General features: G+C 52.0%; 8 protein-coding genes and 1 non-coding gene across 9 annotated transcripts; 6 read left to right on the forward strand and 3 right to left on the reverse strand.

Annotated features, from left to right (window-relative positions):
• Positions 1-380: 380 nt before the first annotated feature.
• On the forward strand, positions 381-2,746 carry B0T23DRAFT_162747 (uncharacterized protein). Its single transcript, XM_062832753.1, has 2 exons — positions 381-1,323; positions 1,381-2,746. Exons 1-2 carry the CDS (start codon positions 443-445, stop codon positions 2,612-2,614), a joined length of 2,115 nt encoding a protein of 704 aa, XP_062691661.1. The 5' UTR covers positions 381-442; the 3' UTR covers positions 2,615-2,746.
• B0T23DRAFT_162748 (major facilitator superfamily domain-containing protein) lies at positions 2,747-4,662 on the reverse strand. The gene has a single exon (XM_062832754.1). The coding sequence runs from the start codon at positions 4,523-4,525 to the stop codon at positions 2,879-2,881; it is 1,647 nt and encodes a 548-aa protein (XP_062691662.1). The 5' UTR covers positions 4,526-4,662; the 3' UTR covers positions 2,747-2,878.
• Positions 4,663-8,152: 3,490 nt separating this feature from the next.
• On the forward strand, positions 8,153-8,867 carry B0T23DRAFT_162805 (uncharacterized protein). Its single transcript, XM_062832755.1, has one exon. It carries the CDS (start codon positions 8,355-8,357, stop codon positions 8,721-8,723), a length of 369 nt encoding a protein of 122 aa, XP_062691663.1. The 5' UTR covers positions 8,153-8,354; the 3' UTR covers positions 8,724-8,867.
• Positions 8,868-10,050: 1,183 nt separating this feature from the next.
• B0T23DRAFT_t233 lies at positions 10,051-10,136 on the forward strand. The gene has a single exon. It is a non-coding gene; the product is annotated as a tRNA-Gln (tRNA).
• Positions 10,137-10,260: 124 nt separating this feature from the next.
• Positions 10,261-10,895, reverse strand: B0T23DRAFT_381857 (uncharacterized protein). The gene has a single exon (XM_062837288.1). It carries the CDS (start codon positions 10,791-10,793, stop codon positions 10,572-10,574), a length of 222 nt encoding a protein of 73 aa, XP_062691664.1. The 5' UTR covers positions 10,794-10,895; the 3' UTR covers positions 10,261-10,571.
• A 988-nt stretch (positions 10,896-11,883) lies between these two features.
• Positions 11,884-12,609, forward strand: B0T23DRAFT_405326 (uncharacterized protein; the record flags this gene model as incomplete). Its single annotated transcript, XM_062838984.1, has 3 exons — positions 11,884-11,903; positions 12,276-12,356; positions 12,501-12,609. 3 exons carry the CDS (start codon positions 11,884-11,886, stop codon positions 12,607-12,609), a joined length of 210 nt encoding a protein of 69 aa, XP_062691665.1.
• Positions 12,610-12,993: 384 nt separating this feature from the next.
• B0T23DRAFT_162917 (uncharacterized protein) lies at positions 12,994-17,519 on the forward strand. Its single transcript, XM_062832756.1, has 5 exons — positions 12,994-13,568; positions 13,906-14,035; positions 14,255-14,498; positions 14,561-14,924; positions 14,982-17,519. Exons 1-5 carry the CDS (start codon positions 13,393-13,395, stop codon positions 17,179-17,181), a joined length of 3,114 nt encoding a protein of 1,037 aa, XP_062691666.1. The 5' UTR covers positions 12,994-13,392; the 3' UTR covers positions 17,182-17,519.
• Positions 17,520-17,863: 344 nt separating this feature from the next.
• B0T23DRAFT_317919 (uncharacterized protein) lies at positions 17,864-18,031 on the forward strand (the record flags this gene model as incomplete). Its single annotated transcript, XM_062835037.1, has 1 exon — positions 17,864-18,031. A coding segment is annotated over one exon (168 nt), but the record flags the coding sequence as incomplete, so codon positions are not given.
• Positions 18,032-19,888: 1,857 nt separating this feature from the next.
• On the reverse strand, positions 19,889-20,465 carry B0T23DRAFT_443452 (uncharacterized protein; the record flags this gene model as incomplete). The annotated part of the gene is made up of 2 exons (XM_062840860.1): positions 19,889-20,245; positions 20,314-20,465. The coding sequence occupies 2 exons, from the start codon at positions 20,463-20,465 to the stop codon at positions 20,038-20,040; spliced, it is 360 nt and encodes a 119-aa protein (XP_062691668.1). The 3' UTR covers positions 19,889-20,037.
• Between the last annotated feature and the right edge of the window lie 3,467 nt (positions 20,466-23,932).

Genomic DNA, 23,932 nt, shown 5'->3' on the forward strand with positions numbered 1-23,932 from the left:
AACCCACTTTATCCAAGTTCTCAAAGCAGCTTACGCTAGGTAAGCTTTATCCTATTGCGCCTCCTTAAATCTCCCTGCCCAGCTATGTGGGCGCCACAAGTACGACAGACAGCCCCAAGCAGTCATCATCGGTCGAGCCCATTTGGTCGAAGAGGTTGAAGAGATGCGAGCAAGCTGTGCCAGAATTGCCAAGGAGCCCGTAGCTTGGAGGCAATCCTCTCAACGCTTCGCGTCTTGTTTTTACCTGACAAGTAACAGGTGAGCAGACGCTGCAGGATACAGTACCCCCAGGTGAGGAATCAAGCCAGTAACCCTAACCCTCAGGGGTGCACGCTGCTGCATATAAAATACCTTTATTTATTTATTCTTTCGGACTGGCACGCTTTGCATTTATACCAGTTTCACCTTCTGCCCGCCAACTCAACATCAACCGCCCTCAATCATGAGGGGAGTCAAACGCACTCGAACCAACAACGGCGATTCTGATATTGTCTTGACCACATCCGAAGCCATGCAGAATGCACTCGCCAAACAGTTCGAGGCTCTCGGGTCAGACGTGGGGTTGCGGCTAGCAAACCTGCGAACTCTCTTGTCATCTCTCACGCCCCAGGAAACGCACTTCATGAGATTACATCTCCAAAGTCTGCCCCCGCCAGCAGACATTATCTCTCGTTTTCCAGCCGATATTCTCGTTGAGATCTCCCCATACTTGTCCACTTTGGACATCGTCAATATCCTAAATGTGTCCAAGGCGTGGAGGAAGTCGTGGGCTCAACGCGAAGTCGTGAGGGCTCTGGCCAAGCACCACATGCCCAATTTTCTCCCGTTCTACGCTCACCGAAACAGGTTACAATCTCCCGAAGCCTGCACAGACCAAGACTTGTTCAACTCCTTCTACCAAGCCGCTCGCAAGTTCAGTATCAGACAGCAGGGCTTGTTCCAATCCATGATCTGCAACCCTGCGCCGTGGCTTCACTTTGTCACTCGCGACAGGTTCTTCACCCTGGAGCCTACCGAAAGCATAGGAGATTGGGATGATGTTTTTCCAGACCAGGATATTGACGACTTGAATCCTGATCGTCTCCACGATGAGAACAAAGAGTTACCCAACCAATGGAGAACTTTTCGATACTGTAATGGAAAAGTGGCCTGGCAGCCTGATGATGATGATGACAACCTCGCATCTCTTATTTTTGTAGATGACTTACGAAGCCAGCGACGCAAAGTATACAAAGTTCCCGTTGCTGTGGTTCTCCATGGCTGCGTCGCTGAATTGCTGGCTTTGGGCAGTGAGCTGGTCGTGGTACAAGTACAGAGGACCTGGTTTGTCGCCGCGTCCCAATATCGCTCTCCATATTTTACATACTAAAGTCTTGTTAGCTACGCATGGAACCTCGAAACAGGCGAACGTGATTCTGTGACCCTTCCATCTGCCGATATCCAGACGGTCGAATGCGAGAAAAATCGCGTATACATCTTGACCCCCGACGTCAAGGTGTATGTCTGGACATTCAAACAAGGTGTGCGAGAAGTTGACACAAGAGAGGCAAGGAAATATGCCGGCCCAGTCGCCTTCTATTCGGGCTGGCTCGATGCCGCGGACAGGCGAGGCATATTCGATCTAATTCCTCACCCGCTGCTCGATGATACGTTCTATCTTCTTGCTCTTCAAGATGATCCTGTTAAACTCGAGCGTGCGCTGGTGGTTCTCGAGTACAACCACAGTGGTACTCTGCACTTACATACCACAGCCCTTCCTCAAGTTCGGTCTCTTGCTCGGACGTGGGGTACGGGTGATTTCAACTCTGATTTCCATGACATGGATCGACCAGGTTCAACAGGAGGATACAAGGACTATTTCAAACCCACTACGCAGAAAGTCGATGCGTATGGCAACTACGCCGTATGCCAATTTCACCTCGATGGCTGGCCTAAGAGGCCTGACTACATCAATCAAGGGGTCTACGATGAGGATCATCCTATTTACGAGGATGTCGGCGACGATGAGAATGAAGCATCCTGGCTTGTGAACGTTTTCCTTGGGTTTACGGTCTTTTTCAACGCTTTGACAGCCTCGGTCTCAACCTCCCCCTTTATGTCTTCCACAGGTGTGGGACCTCATTCAACCGTCCGCTGGGGTGGTCAGCAAATCGACCTCGTCTTCGCGCCTACCAAGAGAAAGGATGTGGACTTCGCCATGTTATTGATATCGGAGTTGAACGGCCAAAGGCGTCTCGAGTCAATGGATGATCTTCCAGTTCATTGCCCGTCGACGCTCGAGGCAGTCGAGCCTATCCCCGTGACTCACCGTTTGACAAAACACCTCGACCACACACCTGCAAAGGCGGGAAAGATGGTGCATGGTCACAGATGCTCCAATATTGTTTCACGATTTCTGACTGAAAGCCTCGAATTCATTCCATCTCTTCAGCCGCTCTACGGCCTTGATATCACCTTCGAATACGAACAACTCATAGGTAAGGCCGAGTGTCTCGAGTATCATAACCCGTTCTATCTGCAGGCAGACGAGGACTTCCTTGTCTGTATCGGTTCAAAAGGCTATGTCGCGTGGAGCTTTTATCACGATATGAAAGACCTACAGGTGAAGGCTTAAATGATCACCTGCCTACATGTTACACGCGCTTGAGCCGCATGTCAATCCAGCTCTCATGGTACACGGCCCTGGCAATATCTTTAGACCGACTTTTGGGGCTTACTATGGATGGGACAGATGAACTGACGCTCAGAATTGCAAAATCGCGAGAAATGAAACAATAACAAATGAATTAGCTAGCCGTTGCCATGTCCATGTTCAGATACAACCATGCCCTTTCGATCAATACACTCCCTCGACGATGCAATTGTGCAATTGAAGCGTTCAGACCCGATTCACGCCAGCTGCACTCTCGGTATGAACAAACGACAAACGGCTATTGGGACTTCCAGCTTTCCCTTTCAACCATCTGAACCCCTTCCGTACCTCATGCCCCACCTTCTCTCTGTTTTCCCTCGCCCGTTCCAGACCTCCTGGCTTCAGACCACCAGGAAGCAACCACCACATCAGCAAGATAAACACCAAAATGGCCAACACAATAGGCTGCAAGACTGCCACGCCCTTCTTCTGGGCAATGGCGCCCACCGCAAACGGGAAGATGGCCGCACCACCACCGCCAAAGGCCGCGGCAAACCCAATTGCCGACACATGGTACCCAGGCGGCAGCAGCTTCGTAGCCGACACGATAGCCGCGGGGAACAGCGGGCCGAGGAAGAAACCCAGGAACGACACAAAGATGGCCGAGGCAACAAAGCTCGGCACTAACCAATACAGCAGTTGCAGCGCAATACACAGCAGGAGATAGACCGAGATGGCGACCTTCTCCCCGATGCGGCCCGTGATGAAACCCAACACCACTCGTCCCACCGTCAATCCCAGCCAGAAGAAAGTGACAGTCAACCCAGCATTGAAGGGTTCCGCATGCCGCACCTTGAGCATGAAAGTCACAATCCACCCGCCAAGGGAGACCTCAGCGCCGACGTAACCTAGCAAAAACATGGCGACAATCCAAGGGATAGGATCACGCATGACGGTGCGAGTCGTCGTCCGTTTATTAGTGCCTCCTTCGTTTTCACCACCATCACCAGCCACATCCTCCGCCTCCGACTCCGACTCGGCAATCCCCGCCCGATACACTTCCTTGGTTGCTGTCCAGAACGCGGCCGTCATCGCCACCAGCTCCGAACCATTCAACCCCACAATCACGTAGTAGAATGTATACCACTCCAACCCGCCCTTGGTTACCATGCTCGTGGCAATCAACGGTCCGATGGTCGCTCCCAACCCATAACACCCGTGAATAATTCCCAACAACTCATTGGCGTTTCTCATATTTCCTACCCAAGCATTCCACGCCGAGTCCTCAATTCCGTTGCCGAACCCGGTGAACAACATGACCACCGGCAACGCAGGATAAGGGAGGTGACATGCCATGGGTATGAACCCGATCAGCCTGCAAACGGGGCCCAAGATGGCGACGCCGCGTTGACCAAAGTGGTGGTGTATGAGGTTGTTGAATAAGGCGGCCAAGAGGTAGCCGATAAAGGGAGATAAAAAGACCAGGGACACGATGGTGTAGGAGATGGAGTAGTAGGTTTCCAGGTAGGGGATCAGAGCACCGATGGCGCCGTCGGACATGCCCATGAGGATGAAGGAGTAGCATATGAGGAGGAAGCGGAAGATGGAGGTGCGGGAGGCGTTCCAGGTCGTTTTCTTTTGGTCGTGGTCGGGTTGTTGGGGGCTGTTGGGGTTGGGCTGCTCGAGCTCGGGTTCCGATTCTTGCTCTGAAAATGGATGGGCTGTGGTGGTCTTGGATTTGGGTTCTCCGTCGATGGGAATGGCGAGGGACTTTTCGGGGTCGTGGTCGTGGTTGGTGTTGTTTGATATTGTTGGGGCTGGTTGGACGTTGTGGATTTGGTGATGGTCCATCTTCTCCGGGTCGGAGGGTGGAGGGGCGGTTGGTGAGGCCATTGTGGCCTTGGGGTGGATTGACGTGGTATTTCAACTGGTTCTTTTGGGGTCGAGAGACAGATAATGATATAGACCAGTGATCAAGTCAAACGAAGAATGATGATGAGTCCTTGTGGTGATATACCCGTCCAGGTCTGTTGGTCCTTTCAACAGCTGCGAGCGTAACACACCAGGCAAAGAGAGGGCTTCTGAATTCAGAACTGTCCTTGATCGAGTAGCTCCAAGGCCACGGCGAGTCGAAGTTTTTATATTTTAATCTTTTCAAGAGATCCCATGCCTCGTGATGTTGCCAGTCATGACCAGAAATCAACCCTACCACAAGCGTCCTATCTTGCCTCCTCCTCCCCCTTTTCTTATTCCTCCTTCCGCGGAACCAGATTGATCACGGCCCGGAATCACTACCGCGGGACTGGGCGGTATGTTTGTATGTCAGACTGGGCGGTCGGGGTGACGCTTGTCTGTGATGCGGATGCGGGGGGTTACTCTGGCGCGGAGCCACGATGATGATTGAACTTGGAGCAAGCTATATCACATTGCATGAAGCCGTGAACAACAAGTTGTCAGGAAAAGAAAATGTGGGTAGTTGTCGTCAAGTTGGGAAGGAGAATCCTAGCAACGGTCAACAATCAACCGAAGATCAAGCGGCCAAAAGGGGGCGCCGTCGATAGCGGCGACGTTGGAGCGGTTGGGATAGATTAACCAACCAACCAAAAAGGAATTTCAAGTCTAAACTCAAAGAAGGGGAAAATGCTACGTAATGAGATGGCTTTTTTTGACGTTCCAGGCCGCCGGCAGATATGTAGCTGGTCTTGACTATCTCGTCCTACCTACTTCAGACCTTCGGGTGCATCGCATTGTCCAATCTATCGAATTTCGATGTGATGGAAAGGGTCGAGGACGGGAACACACACTGAACTTAAGCGTCAACTGTCCGCTTGCCACAGTCTGCAAGAACCCCAAATCTCCAGTATTCCTTCCCAAAAGAGTACGTAGCTTCCTGGACCCCATAAACGGCAAAACAAATTCAAGCTTTTCAGGATCCAAGCAAAATCGGCAACGTTTTCTGCAGCAGCAAGTGTGAAAAAAGAAAAAGCGGAAGCTGACGAGGAAGGAATGTACCCCACACACCACCCCGCGGTCCAGGTCTTGGCGACACACGGGGAGTGCCTCGTTCCCCTCCTGGACCCGAAGTTGAGCCGTTACGGCCCGTGTAGCCCGTTGGAATGCCGCTGTGTAGGTAAGTATCGTCCGCCGCTTTTTGTTTGACACCCACTCTCGCCTTTTCTTTGCTCGAGACTGGTGGGACCTTTCATCTTCGTCAGCGTCACAAAGAAAAAGGTCTTTCACACCTTTGTAGCAAGCTTCTCCATATTCCATTCCGCACATCTCCGCCCGCGCAGGCGGAGTTCGTACGGATGACGACGTATGCCGCCGGATGGGGAATTGTTCATTCGTCGAAGGACTCCATGGGGAGTGTGGTTTTGCCGAAGTTTTAGCGAAGGCGAGCTGACGAGAAAGTTCGGTCGGTTGGTAAGGTCAGCTAAGGTAGCAAAGACGCCTCTCTTGGTTGATGTCAAATTGGAGCGAATGGACAGGTTCATTCAAGATCGTTGAGATTCGCGAGTCTCGCCAGCACCTGCGCTTTGTGAGAACTTTTTCGGTCGGTTTCCAGTCCTTCGTTCCGAAGGAGGTGACACCTTCCCAAGTTGCACGCTGAGAACTGCGACGAAAGGAACACATGCCCAATCGACGTCTTCGATTTCATTGAATCCCTAGAGGTAGTGAGTGTTTCCTTTCTTCGTTCAAACTTCAGCCGTTCAATCCTACAATCCAAGCAATCATTGTCGCTACTTGTTGAATCGAGGTGTTACCGAGATAGTCAGGTCATGCCTGCCAACCGTCCTCAGATTCACGGGTACTTGAACAGAGCACAGAAACTCCAGTTCGGGGGTCAATGTTCCCTTCCACTCCACCGTCATACGCAATCACATTCCATACCCAACCCGGCATCCAAAAATATGTCGCTCGTATCAAGGGATACCCTTCTCGAATTTCTATTTCCATTGCACACGGTTAATGTAGTGTACATCATCGGATCTTTCTCTGTCAGACTCGTCACTGATTGACGGTCGTGCGACCCAGCGGTCAAAAAGAGACACATCGATCGTATCGCGATCCCTTCCTCCAGAGGATAGAGGGTTCAGGGTGAATGTACCTCTAGCCACACTCCCTCAGCTCAGCCCAGCGATCCTGTCACTGCCCCTTGCAAGTGACTCAGGTGGCCTCGGTGGCGTGGATGGCTGACTATCGCAATCTTCTGTTTTCTTTTCCCTCACAACAGTAGCATTCAATGACAAAGTACGCGTGTTGCTTCTGCTCGTATTGCTGCTGCAGCTTCAATGTGGTGATCATCCACGATCCGGATAACATCATCCCGTCGAACCACTGACAGGCCAGTTGCCATCTAATCCAAACCCTCCACGCCCATACAACGTTGACGGGACCGGATCACCATCATGGCACTGCAGATCCAATATGGCTGCTGACCTGCAGCTAGAATACTATAATGTATTCTGCCGCCATTCAGACACCTTTGAAGGAGTGTCGTTGTGAGCAAAACTTGGTGATATGGTGGATCAGAGACAGCTACGGGTACGCCTAGCTGTGCCTCGAGTATACATGGCAAAAAAGGGTCCACCAAGATGCACAAGATGTCTTGACAGCCTCAAGATCCGTCACAAGTCACAAGCTGTGTCTTGCAAAGGCATTCCTTCTCAGGCCGCGCAATGTTGCAACCTCGGTTCTGGAACTATCCCTCGAGTCTCCTATTTTCTTGCGTCAAATCTCAGAGCAAAGACGTCAAAAAATGCAATGGCAACAAACCGTTTCAAAACTCGAAACAGTCCGTCGAATCAAGCCACGCAAGGCCAGGCGGACAGGGGGTCGCTGGGGTTCTTAACGTTGCCCTTTGTGAGAGCAGTTAGCCGAGGGCATCGTCGCATCTCCCTTAGCATCCTCTCTGTCCAATCATTTTTCATGGCTGTGGTTGCTTGCAATCGGAGGAGGGCCACTGGGGATCGCCTGCGCATCCTTGTTGAAGCATCCCACACCCCCCAGTCAACCTAGAATCTTCCCCAATCGAACGACTGGACACACGCGGCCTGCATTGAGCTGGCTGATATTGCAACCACTTGAGACCATTGAAGTGAAGGGGCTTCGCATTGCCCGCTGCCCTCACACCCCCCTGCCCTCTCTTATGCGGCTGGCTGCATTACGCCGGTTCCCTTCCACACACACCACTCCCACCACGGGGTTCCCTTCCGCTCCAGCCCACCCATCCAGCATCCAGTCGAAGTTTCTTTTTTTGTCAATCTGGACGCCGGAGAAACATTGGACGCCATGGCGTTTGGATTCCCGAGATTAGACTGTATGCGGCCTCCTTGATACGGGGATCGATCCTTGTAATCATCTGAGTGAGCATGTGCGGTCCAGACAGAGTCCAGAACGGTTACAGATGACTGGGCAAACCTTTTTGGCGTTGCTTCCTTCGTTCGTATTAAAAGACGGGCTGCGTGCCGCTTGAAGGTGAAGTTCTGTTTTTCTCTCCTTCTTGGATATCTCGCTTCTTTTTTTTTTTTGGTCTTACCAACACACACTCGTTCAAACCACACGATTTCGATTCGGTAATCACATAACGATTCCACACGTCTCGTTCAACCACCAGACAAACATATAATCACAACGTCAATATATAAAGCCGAAAACAACAGTCAGCCAAGCTACTCAACACAAAACAAAACCACACAAACAACCCAAACAAACAGCAAAAATGCAGTTCAAGACCCTCATCGTCTCCACCCTCGCCGGCCTCGCCGCTGCCCAAAACACCGTCCCTCTCTCTACCGCCCCCGTCGGTCTTTCCACCGGTGTCGTTCCTCTGCCCACCGGCACTGGAGGCGTGATCTCCACCAAGCCCGGCGGCATCTACTCCAACAGCACCTTTATCAGCAAGCCCGCGGCGAGCACTGAGGAGACCACTGCTACCGTCACCTCCAAGGTTGGTGCTGGTGCTTCATCCACCGGCGCTGCTCCTTCGGCTAGCACATCTGGTAACACCAATGGGGCCAACCTGGATCGCAAGAGCGAGTTTGGCATGGTGGTCATCGGGTTGGTTGTTGCTGCTGGGTTTGCCATTTAAACAAACCTCTTGCATGCATGATCATAATGGGATGAAGGGAGATGATGGGTGATAATAATGGTTCTTTGGGCTGTGTATACCCAGGACGGGGACTGCCTGTCTTTTGGTTGGCAGCGATGACACACTCGAGTTGGGATCTATACCCCCCGCTGCATGACGACCAACTCGAATGACCAGATGGATGATATGAGACGGACGGACGGACAAATGGATGGTTTTAATCGGAAATATCCACACCGGAAACCAAAAGGCGTTAATTACTTCACTTCTTGGGCATTCATGAGATGAATGGATGGATGGATGGACGAGGCCATTGGGCTTTTGATGGTCTCGTCTTGTTTTGGGTCTTCTTTTTTCTCCACCTTTTGCATGAGCCTTACTTATGTGGGCTCGGTTTACAAACACTATTTAACTTCTTCATCATCTTCTGCATATACAGCTAGACACATTATAACTTGAATCTTACTTGGGCCTGCCGTTGGCGGCCCGGTTTTTTGGGACATCTTCTACAGCCTCACTACGGTATTTTCGCTTGGTGGCTTTTTGATTCGCATGGTCTTCCCTTCCTTTGGATTTCCAGTACCTGACGTGTGTTTTTATGGTTCATTTTTCCTGGTCTCGATAGTCGGTCACGATGGGTGTCACAAAGCTGGCGCAAAACCCGAGCCCGTTCACAAATCTGGTTAGTCCGTCTACACTGCATACGCGTACCTTGACGCTACGCGCCGGTGCAAGCGGGCTGTGATGTGATGGGGCGTTTCATTCTCAGCCTCAAATAGCCCCGAAAATGCGCGGAATATTGGACATAAGTGATTATCATGATTATCAGCGTTTCCAACATCTGTTTTCCGATAAAGGTATGCATGGCGAAAATCGCTATTCCACGGGTTAACGTGTCAGCCTCAGACTCTCTTGTTCGGCTTTTTTTTCTTCGATTTCAACGAGGGGGTATCATATGATTTGCTCCCACGTACTGTACTGGTGTGGTGTAGAGGTACCTATTCTGGCGCTACGATAAGTGAACACGCGAACTTCGGCGAACAGCCGGGTAGAGGTTAACTTGAGGGAGTAACGCAATTGCGTTTGTTTCCATAAGACATGATGGGAAGAAATATGGCCAACATACACCATCATTCTGTAAGGATTTCGTGAACATAGTTATTCCAAGTTAAAGGCGTCCAATTGCTGAAAAGAAATGAGGACTACACGTCTAGAGTGTCCTCGTCGTGTTGCATGTCCCTCAATCGCTTGTTGTTATGTGGGGGGTGTCTGTTGAAGTGGGGATTATAGGTACTGGAGCTGAGGCTTTGAGATATCAACTGGAAACGGTTGTATAGTGTAGCGGTTATCACTCCGGATTCTGAATCTCATCAGAACATTCCGGCAACCCCGGTTCGATTCCGGGTACGACCTCATCTTTTGCTTTTTCTTGCTCTGCACTTTCTCTTGATGATGCTTTATTTTTTTATCCGTGCCCTTTGTCTTTTTTTGTTCTGGTTTTTTATACTTCGAGGTCCTTAAAAATCAAATTGTTATTGTGTGCTTGGTTTCTTCCTTTGTTTCTCTTGCTTCCATGTTGGTTGGTATTAATTCCTTGGTCAAATTGAAGTTCGTGTCAAAGCCATTTTATTTTTTGCAACAAGCCGATACGTACCGCGTGCAAAAAACGTTCATACCCAAATGAAATCTCCGACACCTTGTCGGTTGATCACACCCCAAATTGGAGGAGAGAGGCGATATGTGAAGATGCGCAGGATCCGATCAAGCGTACCTGCATGAACATGATCACTTGAACGGGTTCACAGAAGCCAAACGGTCGGGTTCCGTGCCTGGTGGTCGATCTCCCGCTTAAAGCTTCCGAGTCCCCCACCAGCGAGACCACTGGGGAATGTTCCACTTCAGACAACCGATATGGACAACATTTGTTAATTTCAATATATGTATAGCAGTGCGAGAATCGATCCTTCGCATGACTGCCATGCTGGTACCTACCTCTGCACCGAACAGTACTGTTAGGCTCAAGACCAAGTAAGGTAAGTAGAGGAGAATGATAGAAGCGCGTAATGACATCACCACGCCCACTGACGATGTTGTGAGCCCGTGGTCGATTTTGGGGATGCGTTCATTCTTCAGTTTGAGCAGTCTCTCTTCCCCGAAATGTTTCCAACGGTGATCTTGTACAAGGCGGCGACCGACGCGCGCGTGAGCGGTTATGCGGGGAGATTCAGATGAGCGACCATGTCATGGCATGGCATCGCTTGCATCCCGCCAGTTCGCCTCCAACAAGGATTGACCAAGAGCGCCCACGAGGGCGGACAGTAGAACGTTCAGCTAGCGCGCACTGGTTTGTCGCGAAGTGCAAGTTGAGGACGACTTGCTATTTTGAAAATGATGAAGCGTCCATTATAAGCGCTTAGACAGGCGTGTATGTTGTGTCGTAGTTACTGTGTCGGCGATATATTCTTCACAAGGAAGAGTCAAACATACAATCGCCCAGATTGTGTCGCATAGAACGCTTGCTCTATCTAATCTCGACCCTTGGCCAAAATAACAACGGTGCATAGAAGAGACAGAAAACGAAACAGAACACGGGTGACAGCGCGTTCGAATCGCGGTTATTGGCATGGAAGAGATCTCGAACTTTTCCCCAAGTGACATGGTCTCACCGTCTTGTCCGTGGGTAACAACTCAAACTGTCTCGGGGGTTTCGTTCCGGAAATTACAGGGTCAGTGACTGACAGGATCTCGGCTTCATCAACCGAACCGTAGCACCCCGGGTTTATCGGTATCGCCGTCAGAAATCTGCCACAAATAGATCAAATCCCATCCAGCCATGCACTATAAACAAAGGGTATTACGTGTATGCGGTTGGCAGAAAAATCGCCCATTGGCCGTGGAGAAACGGGAGACATCAAGAAGGACCTGGATCACGTGTATGATCATTGGTGCCAAGGCCAACAGCGCATGCTGGTGTTAGTGGTCTGTTAGTGCCAAGCAGCTAGGTCCCCTACAAGGCCAGAGCTGCACGCTACCACGCTGGGATTCTGGGGAGGTCAATTGAACTGAGGCTGTCTTTTAGCGGCTATGCTAAGGATACAGCGTAGGTCAGCGAAGGATCCGCGGGCCTCAAGTAGGTAGAGTTTTACCACCATGTCAGGGCATGCCTGGCCCGTGCTTCAGGTCCCCTTGATTCTTCCAGACCGTCTTACAACTTTACCAAGGAGCCAGGCAGACGACAAGACCCAAAACCAGGCCAGATGTCTGAAGTTACCGCAATTTGGCACAGGTTCGGCTTCGGCATGAGCGAAAGCTTAGCTCAGCGGTGTTATTGATATTCAGGGCAGTCAGTTGGCGGTTCTGAGGATTTCCTTCCTCTGGTCGTTTTGCCTGCGACAACCTGAAATGTAAAAGGCGGAACCTGGGTCTGGCCGTCTTTGCATTTGAGGTGGACATTCCAATGACGCCTTGTATTGTATTGCATGTGTCTGGATTTATTTGTTCTTTCTTCTATGCTGGCGAATGTTTCCAAATCTCTTCTTTTTGCTTAAATAGACAAGGCAGCTTCTTTCTGTTGGTGCGGTGGTTTCATGGTGGTCGTGCAACACCGCCCAGCAAGAGGGACATTCACTTGCTGTCACGAAATCACCTCAGACCGAACCGGAAGCAAGCCACCTCTCAACTTCAGAGCTCTTGACCTTCCCCGCCAATCCACGTCGCTTTCCACTCAAAACTCGCCCAGGATCTTGGGTCCCGCCCGCCAAAATTCCCGTTGACAAGCTTCTTTCTTTCTTCCTTCGGCCCTGCTCCCCCACCGCCGCCGTTGATCGCTTTTCATACCGATCGCAGTCCTCCTTCCCCTGCTTTTCCTAATACAGCCAGGACCTAGCCTTGATCCCTTCCTTGTCTTCTGGTTGAGAGCCGCATGGTCGTGCCTCATCACCCCGCCATCGACGAGATACGGTCGAAGCTTTCTTACCACCAATACAAGCAGTACATGCCTACCTCTGCATTTTAGCGACGCCCCATTCAGCCCCCCTAATCCAACCAGACGACCTTTTAAGCCCGACCAAGCACGGCTTCGAAAATCCAATCGGGATTCGTACAGGACGTAGGTAGAGACTGAGGACGGACTTGGATGCACTCGTTGCGCGGCGTTCCGTTGTTCTATAACTTGACGAGACTCGCCCTTGCACCCTGGGCCGGGCGTTTACCTACAGTAGGTACCTACACCTAGCCTTCACCTTGCATTAATTACAGACCGGATACACGGTATTACGGTCTGCCGGTCTAGCCCACTCAGCTACCCCAGACGGACCTCCACGCGAAAGACGGGCACTCGGGCCTGTCCTGTCGATACTGGCGGCATTGCTGTGCTGTGCTGGTGCATCCAACTCAAGACTGATCCAGTCGGACGAGCACTCGTCATTCTGATTCGCCCAATTGGTGCAAACACCGACCGACCACAGAGCGTCCCCCTAGTAGCCTCCTGCCGCTCCCGCTGGCCGCACCCGCACCCGCGCACCGTACCATCTCCCGCCGCCCGCCGCACCCTCCTCTCACCACCGCCAAAAAGTTGTTTCCCCATCCCAACCGACACCTCTCCGACCCAAGAAGGTGCAACAACACTGCGAGACCAGTGACCCTCACTGGGACCCCGACCGCAGGCAGCATGGAGAACCGACCGGCTTCCGCGAAGCCCGCGACCACAGCCTCGACCCCCTCGCAGTCGTCGACGCCCGACGTCAAGTCCCCCGCGACCCGTCCCCTCTACAGCAGCAAGCTCGGCGACCAGCGAGCAAGGACATCAGACGCGGTGCCGGCCACTTTGGCCAGCCAGCAGAACAGGTGAGACGCCATCTACCGCACCCTTCCTGCCCCTTCAAACACCGTCTTTGCCCTTCTTCCGCCTTGCCCGTCTCTTTACTGCGGCAGCCGCACACCGATCCAGCAACAAAGCCACACCTTAAACCCGACCCCCCGTCATCACGCCTGCCCGTCCTCCCATCCTGTCAGACCCCTTAGACCTTGGGTCCACCTCCAGATCGACTTCCATTGTAGTCGCGGAGTCATCGTCTTCACTCCCTCAATTCCCATCCTTTCCTCAGTCCCATTGCCATGCTCTTGCCCGCTTGACGAACATCCAATCCTTCGGCGCCGTAACTCCAGACTGACATCCGCACAGACAGTCTGCCCCTCCTGTCCAGCAAAAGGCCTGGACTTCGGCCAAGAACCCCATCACCGGCCAGTCCGCCAGACCGCAGAACAACTTCAGCTCACAGGACAAGAAATCCGTGACCAGCTCCCTTCGCGAGGTTCGTTGATGCGCCTTGTTTGCTCGTTGTTTTTGTTCCCCTTTTTCGAGACCCCATGTTATCCATGACATAGCTCCTTGGCGGACCTTACTACTACTTACTCCCTTAGCTGCTCCACTATTGGCCGCCGTCCACCACGGCAATGCTACATGGACTGTCCGCCTGTCTTATACTGGTCGCCTTTGTACACAGTCTGACGCTTACTTCAATCATCTCCAGGGCCAACGAGTACGCATTACCCTCGCTAACGGCTCCGAGTTCGAGGGTACTTATGCCAACACCCAAGACCCCAACACCTGCCGCCTGACTACGGTAACGCAGAAGAAGCTGCCCAACTCGGCCGAAATGAACGGAGCTTCTAGAAAGGAGCAAGGAACCATGACGTTCCAGAAGAAGGAGATCGTTGACGCGCGTCCTCTCCTGGTCAACAACCTTGGCAAATCAGACGGCAAGCCTACCAACGGTATGGACAAACCGGCTGCGTTATTCCGCTTGCTTGTTCGTTCTAACATGGCTATTCCATAGGCAACCGCGCGTCCTTCCGTACTGACGCTGCCATCTCCAACTCTCGCTTCGGAAACGAGCGGACTCTGCACCGCTGGGTGCCCGATTCTACCGACGGGCTTGATGATAGCTTGGAGAAGACCAACACTTCTGGTACCTGGGATCAGTTTGCTGCGAATGAGCGCCTCTTCGGTCTCAAGACCGATTATGATGAGAACATCTATACCACGACGATCGACAAGAGTCACCCTCAGTACAAGGAGCGGATGGCCGCTGCGGAACGTAAGGCACGCGAGATTGAGCGAAGCGCCCCGGTCACCGCACATGTTGCCGAGGAGCGTGTCATGGACTTCCAGGGCGGAGACGATCGTGACGAGGAGGACAAGTAAGTCACAGGTCTCAAGAGAATCAGGCATTAGGGCCGGCTAACGAAAGGAAACAGGTACAGCGGTGTTCGAAGACAAGACTTCCCTCCCCTGTCTGGTGGCCGAGAGAACAAGTACACGCCTCCTGCTCGGCGTGCTCCGGCTGCGCACTCTACCGTCAAGGGTGCTCCTGTAGACCCGGCTATCATCTCGTCTCAGCTGAAGGCACCCCCGCAGAAGCAAGCTGCGCAGACTGTGGCTGATGTCAAGAGCCCCGTCCAGCAGACGAAGCCATCGCCCGCACCTACCAGCACCACCGCGGACTCAAAGGTCGAGTCTAAGCCGGACGTGAAGGTAGCGGAAGTCAAGGCTGTTAACGCAAAGGCTACCGATAAGAGCGCGGCTCCGGCTCAGGCCGCGGTTAGTACTACAGCGACTGCACAGACCCTTAGCAGCAAGCAGCAGGGAATTGAGCAAAGACTTCTAACTTCGTTCAAGGAATTCGCGAACATTCAACGCGGCAGTGCCTTGTCTGCCCAGAGGGCCAAGAACAAGGCAGACAAGGAGGTCAGATTGAATGACCTCAGAAAGTTCTATCACGAATTCAAGCTCTCAACCCCGGTGCCATCTGACCTTATTTCTATCATTGCCAAGGACCCAGCAAAGCAGAAGGAGATCCAGGAGAAGGCGCTGAAGAACGCACAGGAGATGGCCAGGATCAAGGCTGAGCAGGCTGCTCTCAAGGCGAAGGAGGCCAATGCCGCCAAGGAGGGTGCGAGCAAGACCACTACCGAGCAGACCAGCTCGGCAACTACTACTACGGCCGATACCCGTACCGCGTCGCGGCCGACTGCCCCTCAGCACTCTAGTTCAGCTGGTGGTGTTCCGAGCCGCCACCAGGGTCAGCGCAACTCTTACCAGCATCCTCAGGCGGCTTATCACCAGCCTTACACCCGCGGGAACCGCCCGCCTCCCCATATGTCCCAAAGCCAGCAGACGGGCAACCTATCTCAGCGCCTACGGAACGTGGAGCAGCACAAGATGCAGCATCCCCATATGGGACAGCATCCTCAGGGCCCTGACATGCGTCTTGCCCCCACTGGCCCTGCTAACAACGGAGACCCTTCCTTTGCTCGTCGCACCAGTGGTGTTCCACCGCCCACTAAGCAATTCAACCCTCTGATCCACGAGTTCAGACCTGGTGCCACCCCTTTCGCCCCTGCCTTCAGCCCCGCTGGACCGAGCCAAGCGTCAAGCCCCCGCGTGTCGGTTAACAACGTTGTCGTCGAGCCTGCGGGCGCTTCGGCTCTGCCTCCTGGAAAGCTGATCAGACGTAAGACCAAGGATGTAGACCCCAAGAAGTGCAATATCTTGGCCTTCTTGGAGAAGGAAGAGAAGCCTTCCATGCAATCTCATGCCGTGAGATGGGAGGAGAACGGTGCCCTCCGTCCGGCCTACGAGACCCCGCCGACGTGGCGCCAGGCGGATCCTCAGAACGAAAAGGCTGATTCTACCATGAACATGACCTACACGGAATACATGGAGAGATACCCGGTTCCGAGCACCGTCAACGCCACGCCCAACCCGTCTCATGCACTTCCCCAGTTTCACCATCAGCACCAGTTGCCTATCCACATGCAGCACGGCGCGCAGAATCTTGCCCCGAGGCAGTCGCCTCACATGCCTCCTATGCCCATGCAGCCTGGCCAGCATGGACATGCCCCTCATGTCCCTTTTACAGCTCCTGACGACCACAGGATGATGCATTCAAACTCCCAACAGTCGTTTGCATCCCCTAGAATGGGACATGCGGCTATGGTCTATCCCCAGGGCACTCCTGGTCAGTTCCAGTACAGCCAGCCGATGATGCAGCCCTACATGCCTGGCGGTGCGCCCCAGATGGGACCATTCCGCAGCTTCTCGAACAACCCCCAGTTCATGCCCCAGCAGCAGCATCACATGGGCGGTCCCGTTATGATGCAACCGCAGTTCATCCCGGGGCCAAATGGCGCCTTGATGGCGGCTGGTCCTCAGGTCCAGATGTATCCTGGACATCCACAGTTTATCCCCGCGGGTGGTGTACCCCCTCAGCCCATGAACGGGACGAACGGTTATCCTAGCCCCGGACGCCCAGCGGCACCCATGATGGTGCACCAGGGCTCGCAGCAAGGACAGCCGGGTGTTTATGGAATGAGCCCTGCTGTTCAATATCAGCAGCCTGCTTTTGTGGCTCAGCAACAGCCTCAGGGCAAGTTCCCTAACCAGCGGGCTCAATGAGGGCGCGCTGGCCGCCAGCATGTCACGTCAACTGGGTGACTGCAGTGGGATCGCTGATGGCCACTGCCTTGTTGAATTATGAACTGCTCCTTCGGGCTTGGCAGGAATGGGGGTGTTATGTCGGGCTTGATAAGAGGATGAAGTCACCAAACCAGCCATTCAAGTCGAGCCAGGTTGGTTGGCCAACCTTCTGTGAGCAAGCAGAACGATGCAAGGTGATGAATAGCGTCGCCTTGTTGAACAGTGGCTCGAGAGATGCAACTCCGCAGGGTGAGTGGCAGGCATGAGAAGAGATTAACAACCCAACTACCAGAAAGGCAGTGTACGACAACTACCACCACGATTATAATGCCTTTGCTTGCCTTTCATTAAGCTACTGGAAGAAGCTCACCTGAGAGCGAACCATCAATAATCTCTTCTAAAGCCATTTGCATAGTCCTTCCTTCACTTGAAAGTGTGCTTTACACATCGACCTTCGGCCACGCCGTCTTACCATGCCACACACACTTCTATGAATTACTGTTGGACTTGGTCTTCTTACTCCATGCCAAGCTATATGTTCTTGCTCGAGAGTGTAGCGGAGTCAAGTTCACACCACAATTGGCTATCCACATCTATTCAATCAAGCAGCTTTCAGGGAACGGATGGAGTACCAGGGGAGGTGATGGACGGGTGGTCATGAGAGACGAAGAATAACGAGACCCAAAACGTCAGCAAACGGCTGGCTGTGACCCTCGCTGCTGATGAAACCCATCAATACCGGGGTAATACGTTCATGAACAAGGAAGGATACGAGTACAGTTTGTCTGCTGCTCTGGGGGCAAGTGGACAGATAGGCCGACATCGATGAAGTGTTGTAGGGGAATTGCAGAGCAGGATATTTTATGTTATTGGAGATGCGAGAGTGATGACTCGCAGAGGATGAAGGAGATACGTCTGGTATCAAAGTACTGCCAGGCATACAGCACACTATGGCGTAGCATATAGCAAGCAAGCGAATAAGCACGCTTTGGAGGGTGGAAGGAAGCGGGGTGGTAAAGAGAGAACGGGAAGAAGAGGGGGAGGGGGGTTAGTGCTACATAGCTAGCATAGCAACAATGAAGCGAGTAAGGTTATCTTGATGGGAATTTATGTGAAGTGAGGCCACGGCATGATGAAAGCGACACGGTCAAGATGCGAGCGAAGAAGCAGTGGTGCTGAGCTTGGCTGATTCTCTTTATAGCAGGAAGAGCGTCACGAGACATTGTGTCAAGATATGTAATGTAAGACGAGGACGGACAACGCAAGACAGCACATACAATTTGGATTTACTACCGAACCTCATTTCATTATATGCTCTTCGCGAGCCTAAACGTACGCACTACTCAAGCGGGCAACATATGCTGACGTTGACAGCTAGCTGCTAGTTTCCGTCCGCCTAGGACAAACATGAGGAGAGGAGAGAGGATGTATGCTACCAGAACATTGTAACCTCCGTGATGGAAACTACTCGGTAAACCGTAGATCATGGGTGTTATGTTGGAATGTTTTTTCTTCTTCCTTTTTTTTTATCTTTTCTTTTTCTTCAATCGTGGTATCCACGGCGGTGGTGATGGTGACAAGTTAGGTACATGCTGCTTGCTATCGTTTGCTCAAGTTGCATGATTGCTTTTAGGTAGGTATATAGCCTTGGGAAAACCAGGATCCTTTTTTCTGCTACTGGCTAGGTAGGTGCCTAGGTACTCACATTTTACATACCCCTTTTGTTAGTGTAGATAGTTGTGCTTGCTTTGTTTTAGGGGAGGGAGGGAAAAAGCAAGGAACCGAGCGAGGTCTACAAAGAAGCAATCACCACCAAACCAAGGCCAGCCATACATATGGAGTCGCTCGTGAGGAGTGAGCGAGTGGGTGGTCAAAATGTGAAGTTTGCTTTTGTTCCCCAGATTCGGTCAATGGCATTGTTTTATGTAGGTGTGTTTGGCAGTTTTCATTTTTTTATGTTTATGCATAACAGGACTGACTGTCCTTGAAGTCTTGCGGAGAAACATACCTAGAAAAGGTGACAAATCTACCTATCTGCCGTTGTGGTGTTTCGCTTTTTCACACCCTGAAGCCATACACACACTTTGTGATCCTGATGCGATGCGAGTCACTACTGCCTTTTATATGCAGCTTGATATCTTTGAGGCGTCGAGGGAAGAGTGAGTGAGAGAGTGAGTGCATGATTTGAAACGTGGAGTTTTTTTAGGTTTTTTTTTTTTTTTTTTTTTTTTTTTTTCGATTTTGTAAGTGAGATGAGAGGTATGATTCGAGATGAGTTCCTTACTAGGAAAAGATAATTGGTCGTTTGTCGTGAAGCTCGTGCTAATAAACGAGTAGAGGTACTTCCAGGAATTGACGTGTGCAAGGTAGAGGGTACTAGAAATAACTCGTAGTTTACCTACGGTAGGAAGGAAAAGCGGGCGGGAGGTTGAATGAAGGGATTACTTGTGGTGTTCGAGGGGCCCAAGATGATGAGCACTTGGGCATATCATATATCTTCGAGTAAGCATGTTGTTGTAATTACTGCGTGGCTGTTTGGGAGTGAAGGCTGCCTGCGAGCGGCGGAGTTGGAGGTTGTAGGGGATGATGATAACGGAGAAATGTCAACGTCCACCCACAACTAGGACATTGTCATTTCTTTACACATATACCAAAGCCGCAATCCGTATATTGATTACTGCGGCAGCTCCAAGGTAATGAGTACTGATATCTTCGATGTTAGCTTTACGCCTCACCCTCGTCGAGCCCGACGAAACTTAGACTCGCCACAGACTATTCCGACACACGGCACCAAACAAGAATCACTACTCCTCGATATCAAATACGTATGCCACCTCAACAGTGGAAAATGGGTAATGACATAAGTCTGCCTAGCCAACAAATCATCTGAAGGGTGTCACAAAAACGGGCGGGAATCCCAGTGCCACACCATCGGGCGCAGAGGACTTCTAAGCATTTCGTACTCGAGGGTCTAGACGCCCGTGACACATTAGTAGCGACATGATACTTGACGTTTGAAAGAGGAGAACAAGTAGAAAGAAGACTTTGCCCATTGATCACCATTGTCCTTCTTTCTCAACGTAGGCCACGGGGCGGGTGTCACGGGCTCACAGGGGGGAGACGAATGGATAACTGAACACTGCATTGCCGTGCGAGTATGCGTCCGATCGAGGGTTTACTTGGGAAAGGGTCTTTCGTGGACCGAGAAACAAGAAAGAGAGATCTGATCGATTCGATGCTTTGATCTTCCCCCGCGTTACCATGTTACATATCTAGGTCAGCTCCCAGGTAATGTAGGTAAGGCATCTAGTGTAAGCACATCTGACCTGAGTAACTGAGTGACGATGCGATGAGTGGGTATCACAACATATCTGGCAGGCTACTCACTTGACCAGTTGACCAGAGGCAGTTGATGCTATGTACAAAAAATGGATGGATGACTTGCATGAGTTGGTAGCAAGTAGCAAGTATGTAATGGCCTCTTTGGTGTGGTAAGACGGGAATGGTCTGTTGTGAATCGTTGACATAGCTTTGTCGATGGTACGCCATCCCGTACCAATGCTGCTGCAGTTCAAAGTACGTGCAGGTAGTGAATTCTATTCTTGGGACGCCGAGCTCAAGAATCTAGGTATGCTGTTGATTCCCGGTGTCAACGAAGCAAGCAATGTCAGCTTATCGTCGTAGACAGCACTGGCTGGATGGATGTATATCGAGCCAGCATTCCGTCATTCCAGTTTGATTCCATAGATGCGCGATCCAGATTTGGAATCTGGGAGGGCCGTTGCACAATCTACATAGCGCCTTTTCCATTACTGAGAGACCACACTCCCCTTCAATCATCCAATGGAATATTCTCTGCAAGTCTTAATTCACCTTTTGAAACACGCGCGCGAGGCCGCCAGTGGTAGGTACCGCTCTAGTTGACCTTGCATTGCCGGCCAAGGCTGGGGTCGCCCTCTTCAATTTTGCGAGTTTCGTGAAGGCTTGCGCGTCTCGCAAGATCGAATGTGGCTTAGTAGTGAGTGTCGGAAAGCTAGGGAGAGCTTGACTTGAGCTTGAGCTTTAGCGCAGTACTTGAAGATCAGAATCAAGCACTGACCTCGGCGTGCAACTTTCATCGTTCAATTTCGGTTGTAAACATGTGTTGCTCGTGTGTCTGTGTGTACATATGTGCCCCAGGGGTTGGGCAGGGGATCCCGTTTGGGAAGGAGGGGGGATGAAGTTGTGGTGCACTTGGTAACATGGAAGCACGGGCAGTGTCTCCTGAGTTGTGAATGCAGTGTGTAGGACAGAAAAGGGAATCCTTCCCGTCGTTGTAATGGTCGTCGTGGTACATGTCGAGGATTGATGGGCGTTTTACAGGCGCTAGTTTTGCCCTACCCACAATCATCGTGGGTTCGATGCGCTGGTGAAGTGTCACCAGCTGCTGTGCTGTGGTATAGCACTTGAACGAGGAATGTACATAGTAGAGAGGTAAAGGGCTGGCCGGCCTCCCTCAGTCATCTAGATGGTGGCGTTCGTCCCTTGCTGTTATGAAGTCTTTGAAGGCTCCATTCCGATGAAAAGGATCACACATGCCCTCTTTGTGCACTTGTTCATTGCTTCTTCTCCGCGTGGGGCCCCCCCCGTTTCATTGTCGTATCCTCTCCACCTTTTGATATGATAACAAAGGATAGAGTTAGGGTGGCCCGAAGACATGAAACCGAAAACCTGGGGTAGGGAACTCCTGAATCGGTGGAGGACAAGAGGAGCTGAATACTGAAAGCCAGGGGCTACAGTAGAGGTACCTTTGTAACTCTCGACTCCATCCAGAGTGGTGGCCTCAGCTAGCGGCTGAATGCGCCTCACACAGCCACCCTCTGCAATCATGGCATTGATTGGGACTACGATTGGTTTTGTCTCCCCTGTTTGTGTCACGTCGCATACAGCGACTTTTTGTTGTCTCTCTTTCTTTCTGTCCGTTTGCTTGGGAAAAAAAGAAGGAAGCAGATTTTGCGATTGCGTACACTATTCTATACGGTTGGGCGGTAACTGACCAAGGGGAGTGCTACCTATCTTGTTGGACACGCCGCTTGCCGCGGCAGCCATGAGTTGTCCTGCCATGTCTGGTGGATGAATGATACTATACACTACTGTAATCCGCTACATATGATGGAATACGGGCGTAGTGTAGTAACAACCGACGTCTCTCAGTGGATCGTCCGGCGATGAGCGATTGCTCCGCGGCTACATGCTTCAAAATCCGAGTGGTGGTCCGGTTGAAGTCTTTGATACTGGCTCCCGTTCGCCCAAGTCCGCCGTCGTCCGCTGTGGTGTGGTGTGGTGGTTCCTGCCGATCATCACCGGCGGCGTCTTCTGCCAAGTGACGGGATTTGCTTCTGGACCATGGCGTGCTAATCCACTTGCCGGACCTCCCATCCACTGAATACACTACAGAATGCTACAGAGTGAGGGATTAACACAGCCAGCCCGGGGATATGGATGTGAGAAGCGGACAGAGCGGGATGGCATGTCTTGGAAGGTCGTCGACTCACGGCGTGTAAAATCTCTGAACAGCGGTTCTGCTCCGAGGGTTTGGCCGTTTGGATGGGCAGGTGAAGCTCACCAATAGCGAGACCGGACGGGGGCTTCAACATGTCACTCTGCGGAGGCGTGGCAGTGGCACAGGCCTCTTTCATGCGTGCGAGTTTGTACCCTAGCGAGGAAAGGGGCGAGTGTTTCAGAACGAGAGGCTGCCATCCCTCCCTTTTAGCAGTGGAGTGCTCTGGGAGGCCCCTCGCTGTAAAAAGCGGCCCACGTGAAAATGCCAATCGGGCGGCTCCATACCAGCTGGCTCCACCGGCTGCCACTCTGGCTTGGCCAATCATGGACGATAGGGGACCGCCAGCTGGAGGTTGCATGCGTCAGCGTTTGGGACCATTGGTGCCTGGTACCCAAAAACCACAGCAGCGGGATTGGATCATTGAATGCACACTGCGTCTACACTACCACTGCCGCTGCTACTGCACCACTACCGCCGAGTTGTGCGCCTGTTTTTTCCACTTGCTTGCGCTTTGAGCGTTTGACAACAACGAGTGAATGACCAGTGGCAGCCCAAAGGATCCCGTCCTGATGGCAGTCACACTGGTGACCAAGGGCCACACCAATGGGGGACTGGACGTATGTATCAATGCCCTGTCTCATCAGTCTCATTGAGAGCGGCTCTACAACCAGAGAAGCAGTCTTCCATTCAAGTGATCGTCCTCCATCACGTCTTGCCAAATCCAATCCCACTTTTGTCCCATTACACATACACCGAGATCGCACAGATCGAACAAGCACTCGTTCACTGGTCGGGAGCGAGGACGGCAGTTCTACACGTACATAGTAGAGTAGTGTACGTACACAGTATCACCGCCCACTTCTTCCAAATTCGGCAAACCGCAAGTAGGAGAAATCCGCGAGACTTCCAGAAGCCAAACCCAAGAAGCAGCTTAGTGATCCAAAGTGGCCATGGCATCGCGAGAGCGAGCGAGGTGCTCCGGGATATCCAGCACGCAGACCACTCAGCGTCGTCAGACGGCACGGTACCTGCAGTGACAAGATCCCTAAGGTGGAGGGGTTGTGTGGAAAAAAACGCAGGGGGCTAGGGGTGTTCACAGGCTAGAGGTAGGTGGACAGGGAATGTAAACACACAAGATCCGCCGAGCGGGTGTGGTGTCCAGTGGGTGGCGTTCGAAACAAAAAAAGG

This window comes from Neurospora hispaniola (genome assembly GCF_033458365.1).
Source record: "Neurospora hispaniola strain FGSC 10403 chromosome Unknown B0T23scaffold_5, whole genome shotgun sequence".
NCBI classification, from domain to species: domain Eukaryota; kingdom Fungi; phylum Ascomycota; class Sordariomycetes; order Sordariales; family Sordariaceae; genus Neurospora; species Neurospora hispaniola.